This window comes from Austrofundulus limnaeus, unplaced genomic scaffold (assembly GCF_001266775.1).
Source record: "Austrofundulus limnaeus strain Quisiro unplaced genomic scaffold, Austrofundulus_limnaeus-1.0 Scaffold292, whole genome shotgun sequence".
In the NCBI taxonomy this organism is placed as follows: domain Eukaryota; kingdom Metazoa; phylum Chordata; class Actinopteri; order Cyprinodontiformes; family Rivulidae; genus Austrofundulus; species Austrofundulus limnaeus.
The window spans coordinates 232,509-240,356 of NW_013952694.1; the positions used below are offsets into that span (position 1 = coordinate 232,509).

General features: G+C 38.6%; 2 protein-coding genes across 2 annotated transcripts in view; one reads left to right on the forward strand and one right to left on the reverse strand.

The window, feature by feature from the left end:
• mfap1 (microfibril associated protein 1) overlaps positions 1 to 4,607 on the forward strand; it is a 6,512-nt gene extending 1,905 nt beyond the window's left edge. Inside the window, exons 2-8 of the mRNA XM_014021419.1 lie at positions 375 to 612; positions 687 to 831; positions 938 to 1,125; positions 1,772 to 2,041; positions 2,125 to 2,284; positions 3,779 to 3,868; positions 4,067 to 4,607. Of these exons, the coding sequence (XP_013876873.1) occupies positions 375 to 612; positions 687 to 831; positions 938 to 1,125; positions 1,772 to 2,041; positions 2,125 to 2,284; positions 3,779 to 3,868; positions 4,067 to 4,246 (1,271 nt within the window). The 3' untranslated portion in view covers positions 4,247 to 4,607. The remainder of the gene's footprint in view (positions 1 to 374; positions 613 to 686; positions 832 to 937; positions 1,126 to 1,771; positions 2,042 to 2,124; positions 2,285 to 3,778; positions 3,869 to 4,066) is intronic.
• A 1-nt stretch (position 4,608) lies between these two features.
• Positions 4,609 to 7,739, reverse strand: hypk (huntingtin interacting protein K). The gene is made up of 4 exons (XM_014021422.1): positions 7,552 to 7,739; positions 6,547 to 6,602; positions 6,360 to 6,411; positions 4,609 to 4,795 (listed from the first exon to the last, which is right to left on the reverse strand). The coding sequence occupies exons 1-4, from the start codon at positions 7,711 to 7,713 to the stop codon at positions 4,700 to 4,702; spliced, it is 366 nt and encodes a 121-aa protein (XP_013876876.1). The 5' UTR covers positions 7,714 to 7,739; the 3' UTR covers positions 4,609 to 4,699.
• Positions 7,740 to 7,848: the final 109 nt, after the last annotated feature.

Below are 7,848 nucleotides of genomic sequence, written 5' to 3' on the forward strand. Positions count from 1 at the left end.
ATACATATATATATATATATGTATGTATGTCTTTTAAGCTTTGAATTGAATGACAGCTTGTCATATCTGTTCATATAATATGTTTATGTTTACTTATTATACATTATTTTGTATACTTTCAGCCATTCTTTCATTCTGTTTTGAGAAGTCAACAGTTGTTTTCATCACATTTTTCTCATCACAGTCTCACTGGACAAAATTTTTTTATATTTAAAGATATATTAAGATATGTTATRTCTTTAATTTCCTCCAAATATATCATGGTAATCTATTATCACTGGTAGTTTGGTAGATTTACTTGTATTCCTGCTAAAAGTCACGTTTTAAACTTGAGGAGGTTGAAGTCATCGTGTCTTTCTCTGGGTTTAATACAGGTGAGATCTCCATGGAGAAGGTGAAGGTGAAGAGGTATGTCTCAGGTAAGCGCCCAGACTACGCTCCCATGGAGTCGTCCGATGAAGAAGAGGAGGAGTTCAAGTTTGCAAAGAAGGGAATGGAAATGGAGCTGCCGGAGGTGGTGGAGCAGCAGCAGGAGGAGGAGGAGGAAGGGGACGTCTCAGACCCACGTCTCAAACGTTTACTCAATCGGGCTACTGACGATGTGGAGGAGAGGTACGGCTCGGTTCTTTAACTAACTTGTGTTATCCCAGCTGTGTTTGTACTGAGTATTTGTTTTTGTTACTCAGGCTCGCGAGGCACAGACAGATTGTGGAGCCTGAAGTTGTTGCTGAGAGCAGCGAGGACTCTGATGAAGGCACGTGGCACCCTAAGCACGAGGAGAGCAGTGAGGATGAAGAAGAGGAGGAGGAGGARGAAGAAGTGGATGATGAGGTTGGAATAATACCAACAACAATTTAAAAAACAACAACAATAAAAACAAACTTAATTTCATCACATTTTTAAATTAGTTTCTGATCAGCGTATCGTGACTCTGCAGGAAATTGAACGGAGACGAGCGATGATGCGTCAGCGAGCGTTGGAGAGGAAGAATGAAGAGATGGAGGTCATGGAGGTGGAAGAGGAGGGGAAGTCGGGGGAGGAGTCCGAGTCGGAGTCAGAGTACGAAGAATACACAGACAGTGAGGACGAAGCGGAGCCGCGTCTCAAACCTGTCTTCATTCGCAAGTAGGAGCTAAACGAATGAAAGTTTTGAAGCTCATTTCATAACTTCTGCAGTTCCTCTTTTTCTTAGCTTATAGCTGCATGTTGCCAACAATAACTGCCAATCTGCTAATAATGTTATCCTCATCAGATGAGTAAAAATATTGGTAAGTGGGGATTTAACTGTGGTMGCTTGAGCAATAACAGGTCTTTGATGCCCTTAGTTGTACTGAGCTGCTCGTGATTCTACAGATTAATAACAAATTTTGTTGTTTTTTCCTCCAACTCCTGCAATTGGTGTATAAATACACACGAGCCACAGACTCAGAAAAAACGAGAGGCTACAGCCCTGAATACCCAGATCTACAAATCACTTAAATGATAATATGTATTAAAAACCTGTCCAGATCAGTGAATTACCTCATAAATGTAGAGGTGACTGGTAAGAACAGCAGTTCCTGTGAAAGAAAACCTACAAACTGAACTGGCCAATATCAAGTTAAGTCCCAATATCCACTTTTTAAGGGTTGTTCATAGTGGGGAAAAAATCAGTTTAAATACATTTTTATTCACTTAGATGAGCAGTGCAGGTTGTGATAATTCTTGGGTAACAAAATATAACTGTTAGATCACCAGATCCATGACATTAATCCTTGTCTTTGCGTTGCAGAAAGGACCGGGTCACCGTGGCGGAGCGTGAGGCTGAGGAGCTGAAGCAGAGAGAGCTGGAAGCAGAGGCCAAGAAGCAGGCGGAGGAGCGGCGCCGCTACACCCTCAAGATCGTAGAGGAGGAAGCCAAGAAGGAGTTTGAAGAGAACCGGCGCACGCTGGCTGCCCTGGAAGCCCTGGACACGGACGGAGAGAACGAGGAGGAAGAATACGAAGCCTGGAAGGTCAGAGAGCTGAAGCGCATCAAGAGGGACCGAGAGGCCCGAGAAGCGTGAGTAAACGAACAAATCACGATGAATCCACTGGGACAGAATGATGATGATGATGATGATGACTTGTGTTGTGTGTCCTCAGCATGGAGAGGGAGAAGAGTGAAATAGAAAGATTCCACAGCTTGACGGAAGAGGAGCGCCGGGCAGAGCTCCGCAACACTGGCAAAGTCATCACCAACAAAGCCTCTAAAGGCAAATACAAGTTCCTGCAGAAGTACTACCACAGAGGAGCCTTCTTCTTGGTGAGGCACTACAGACATGTTTGTGTGGTCTGTTTTGCGTGGTTAGGGGAGTCGTCCTCCAATGAGATGTGTGAATGTCCTCAGTGGCCATTAAAACATCTTTACTCAGACCACATGTGGAAGTGATGTGGTCCCCTTTATTCTCATCTGCTAAAYAGCCTTCCATAAGAATCAGTAACCAGCTTAATAACCAATAACCAGCTTAATAACCAGTATAATTCAGCTAAATGTCTGAATGAATTGCTTATCAGAACCCCTTTTTATTAAAAAAAATCTAAGTTGTGTTAATCAGAGGGGATTACAAAAACACTGCATGAGGAGTTTCTTGTTTGATAAGTTTATTGTTTTCCTGTCAAAGAGCAAAGAGGGGAAATACCCTTGGTTTGTCCTTCCTTGTTGTGTATGGAGGACTGAAACTGACATAATTAAAAATAAAAGCAAAAATCTATAAATGGCCCAATAATTAATAAACGCACTAAAATGCAAATTAATTTACAAAGGAGAATTTAATTGGCCATCATATTTTTCCAGCTTAGTTAAATTTTAAAACAAAYTTTTATTTTATCACATAATTTATATTTTACTGTTTTTAAACATTTTTTTATTGATGCATCTGTCTGTCTCCTGTTTTTTAACTTTACGTCATGTATTTCTGCTCCATTACGCAAATAAGGTGGGCGGTCCTTATTGCTCCTCTCCTATTGGTCACCAGACAGGAAGGAGCAGGATCCATGTGCAGATCTATTGTGCATGCCTGTGCTGCCTGAGTGTAGTAATCAAAGTGTAGTAATGGCGGGAGCTGCTTTAAGGGAAGCTGTAAATAGGCTTCAGTCTTAAATAACATGCGTCCTCCTGAAACAGCCAACAGCACAAATTATAAAACGAGGTATCATTTTCCCTTTTTTTTAATTAATTGGTTCATTTCAAATGTATTTATTTATTTACTGGGCCATTCATATATTTCTGCTTTTACTTTGAATTATGTCATTTTTGTTCCTCCGTAATTTTGAGCACGTTAACTCGAAAAATAAGTGAGGTGTCGACTTCCCTGTTGTTGTGTGGCTGCATCTGGGCGTTGGGTTGCCATGTAAAAATATGTAAGATGCCCAGCGTATTTGTGTGTATGTGTGCATATAATAAGCTTTTAAGCTATTGCTTAAAAGTGCCGTTTCTGTAAATGATTGAGGTGGCCATTGCGCCTGGTGGTGAACGTTGGAAAATGTGTTTTTAAAGTTTTACAAAGCTCCAGTTGGCAACAACTTAACGGCAGAAAACTTTGATCTATAAAAGGAAAACGATTTCTATAATTTTATGAACAGTGGTATTTTATTGCACCTTTGTTCACGTGTGGGTAAACATCTGTTCAAAGGTGACTTCAAATACCAGCACAGATGTTTTTATTTTCCCCYGTTTTCATATTTTATCTACCAGGTGGTACTAACTAGTTTATACCAGTGTAAAACTTGTTTTAACAATGTGTGGTTTGTGTTACAGGATGAGGAGGATGATGTTTATAAGAGAGATTTCAGCGCTCCAACACTGGAGGATCACTTCAACAAAACCATCTTACCCAAAGTCATGCAGGTGAGCAGTTTTTACTTAGACTTCACCTTTGGTGCACTTTGCACCTTTTTAGGAACATCTAACCAGAATGTATTTGTATAAGTAAACAAGTGAAAATAAAAGCTTTTCTGTTTAGGGACTGATATTCTTCAAAGGGAAACACCTTTCTGTCTGTAAAATTCCCATTTTTCTGACTTTAATCTTTCCTTTTGCTTCAAGGTCAAAAACTTTGGGCGGTCAGGACGCACCAAGTACACCCACCTGGTGGACCAGGACACCACATCGTTTGACTCAGCCTGGGCTCAGGAGACGGCTCAGAACAGCAAGTTCTTCAAGCAGAAGGCAGCGGGCGTGAGGGATGTGTTTGACCGGCCCACCGTGAAGAAGAGGAAAGCTTAAGATTCATCCACGTTTCCATTAGACTGAGCTGCTTTCTGCTGTGAGCAGGACAGTTAATTCTGGTTTCCTGGACTCTGTTGTGGAAGAAAAGGAACACAAGCTGGTTCTAGTTTGATGCACAGGAGGACCAGAAACTAAGGTCGCAGCTGAACGAGGGACTGGCTGAAAATATGCGTCAATCTGAAAAAARATTCCCTAAACTCCCTCAGATTCTTCAGTCACTTCTGGTTTATTGTTGTAAATATTACCTTTTATTRTTTAGTTTGGGTTTTTCCCACTGATGGTCTGTAAAACCAGTTTTTCCTGTCAGTTTTGTTTTACTACAGTAATCTCAATTAAAGTCATTCATTTTCACACAGAAGCACAAGTGAAGAACTTTTATTTAAAACTACAAAAAAAAAGAAACAGTTTTAAGATCTCAGTCTGGATGGTCCAGTCAAACAGTACGTTTGTTCAGTTGGTCAGAGCTACCAGAGCCTCCACCACGTTCCCCATGTGTTCCCTCAGGCTGCGCTCCGCCACAGACCTCGAGATCTCCATCTCTGACATCTGCAGAACAACAAAATAAACGGAATCACATCGTCACGGTTCCTACAGCATCTTCAAAAATAGGAAGTGTCTGAGGTGTGTAATGTCTGCTTAATTATGGGAAACACACTCTTACAGTAGAGCTGCTGAGTTTTAAACGTCATAATATAAGTATAAAAGGACTGCAAGTAAATTCTGCTGATGTGATGCTAATGAATTTGATCAAATGATCAGACTCACTGGCCTTGATGCCCACACCTGGGTTAGCTGATAAGACGACTGTAGGTTTATCACAGCTGATTTAAATCACAGTATTTAACAACGCAGCACAAGTTTCCAAACCACTTCTATTGCACTTTTATTTTTTTAAAAACATCTAGATCAGAGGAGCCCAAAGTGGGGCCCGCGGGCCAAATTTGGCCCACCAAGCCGTTTGATTTGGCCCACCAACAGTTGCCAAAGTTACAAGGTTGTAACCTGTTATCGTAGAAACACAGTGTTTCCATTGGTCAAATGACTATATAAAGGGCTGTAGTGAAGGTAGTTTTCAGTCATGTTGCTGACTTTATCTTTGATATATTAGGATTAAACATAAAACATGAAATGACAACAAGAAATATTTAGATCAGATTTAACCTCACATGTAGATTTGCACACTTTATAAGGCCACAAAAACTCGTATTATCAATTTATGAAATGTCCCATGAGCCTTTGCTACTTGAGCGTATGGCAGACTTTAACCAAGTGCACATACTAAAACAAAAGAGGGCCATTGCATAGCTTAATTGTTAAAAATAAAGGATTTTACTTTAAAAAGTATTTGTATTTCATGTATTAAATTACTGCATTTGGCCCGCAGCCATGGACAGATTTTCATTTTGGCCCTCTCGGGGAAAATGTTTGGGCACCCCTGATCTAGATTAAATGTTMGATAATTTTTGTGGTTGGGATTTAAGAAAGGATCCTAATTATTTCACTTGTTCCATGTTTCCCCACTTGTTTTGCACACACCYGATTCAGTGGTTGAATAATCTCAAGTTCTGCAGAAACCTGCTAATCACCTGTTCATTCAAACCAGCTGTGTTGGAGCAGAGAAACCAATAAAACATGCAGGATTAGAGGACCAGGACCTGAATATCACAGTATTAGACGTTATCTGACTTTATCCTACATGTTAACTTCTTTTAAAAAAATCAATGTTTAATACATAAGTTAGTTGAATGTGCAGTACCTTTGCTTTCATTAACTAAACATTTTTGTGTATTCAAAATTTTTGTAAAGTGTGTATGGTTAATTTCCTTTAATCAAACAAAGAACCTAATAAAATGTTAAATCAACAATGTTATTCATAGAGGAAATAAACTGCATTTCTCCTAAGGAACATATTGGCATTGGGACAAGGAGATTACTGTACAAATGATTTATTAGTCAAAAACTGTTAATAAAGAAAAAGACAAAAATGAGTGGAAAAGTCTGTAATTTCAAAATGCAAAATGTGTAGGTATCGTACAACTTACATCAGAAGCCTAGCAAATTATATTATTTATCACAGGAACAGAATCATAAAAATCMCTGAAAAACTTACAATTAGTTCGACATCTTCTTTCTTGATGGTGACTTTCGCCAGTTCTTTTTCTCTGAAACCACACAAAACAAACGTATGTCCTTTGGCAACACAACTAAAGTTTGGAACACATTTATCAAAGCTGCTGATAAGACAGATTGTGGAGGAGAATAGTTTTAAATGAGCTTTAGCAGTGAGCTGAGCTTACCTTTCTTGTTTAGCTTTCTGTTCTCGTGATCTTCTGTCTCCAATCACTGACATGGCCTGAAAGGAAAAAGAGTTGTTAATAATAATAATAATAATAATAATAATAAAATAATAATAATAATAATAATAATAAAATGTTGGTAAGCATAATCTATGGAACGCTGAATTGTTTAATGTAATAAATTAACCATTAAATAATTCAGTTTATATGAATAAATACATAAATGACAATAAGATTGTGCAATAACTGAATGCAGATACATTTCTGAACTCATTAAAACATATTCACTGTCATTTAAAAATGTGCTTAACATAAAACATTTCAATGTGATTTTTTCCTCAATAATTACATTTATTTTTGAGGCATTTTTATTTAACTCAAGCCGTTTTTATTCTAAATGGGTTTTTCACAGTCATGAAATCAAAGAGGATTGTGTGTGTTTTTCCTAAAAGCTTATTTATTTCATGATACTTTTCAGCATAATGACTGTAAATTTTAATACAAAAATCTGTCAGCTAGTTGTTGTTTCATACAATAAGTGTGTGTGTGTGTGGGGGGGGGGGCACTAAATCTAGGAAAATACTACTTTGAAAATTAGCATTTAAATTTGTCATTATTTAGTAAAATCAAACTAAAACGGAAAAGCTGAGAGAAAACCCAAGTCCACCTAATAATAACTCAATAACTTGTAAATAAAGAGCCACACAGACTTTATTAGGCCTACTGAAAGCTTGTTTTAGACTTTTGTTTGAGCTACAGATTCATCAAAACAGGTCTTTAAATCTGCAATTAAGTGCGTAGACTAGTTTAATTAAACAGGCAGAGAGAGTCACCTTCAAAACGTCTTATAATGAAACTCAGTAACACTAAAAAGTCAAACTAAGCAGATAAATATAAAACAAATCCAAAATGATTCTGGTTTATAGGAGCCAGTGAAGTCAGCAGCAGCAGCAGCAGCAGCGCCGCATGTTTCCGGGGCTGTCGTTAGCCCGGAGAKAATCTCACCGTTTCTAAATCCGAACTAGAAATTTCCTTCTCCTCCGCGTAGTCCGTGACTCTCTCCAAATCAGCGGCTCCGCTGTCATGTTTCCGAGGCTTTTCCACAGGTTTTCCAGTGCAGTTTTCCTCGGCTTCCAGGTCCAAATCGACGTCTCCCTCCGCTGCCATGTTTGCTTCAGTTAGCCCGGAACAAAGAGAAAGGTTCCACATGTCGGAAAGAATACATAGTAACACCGGAAGTTTTTTCTTTTCTTTTCTTTTCTTTTCTTTTCTTTTCTTTTCTTTTCTTTTCTTTTCTTTTCT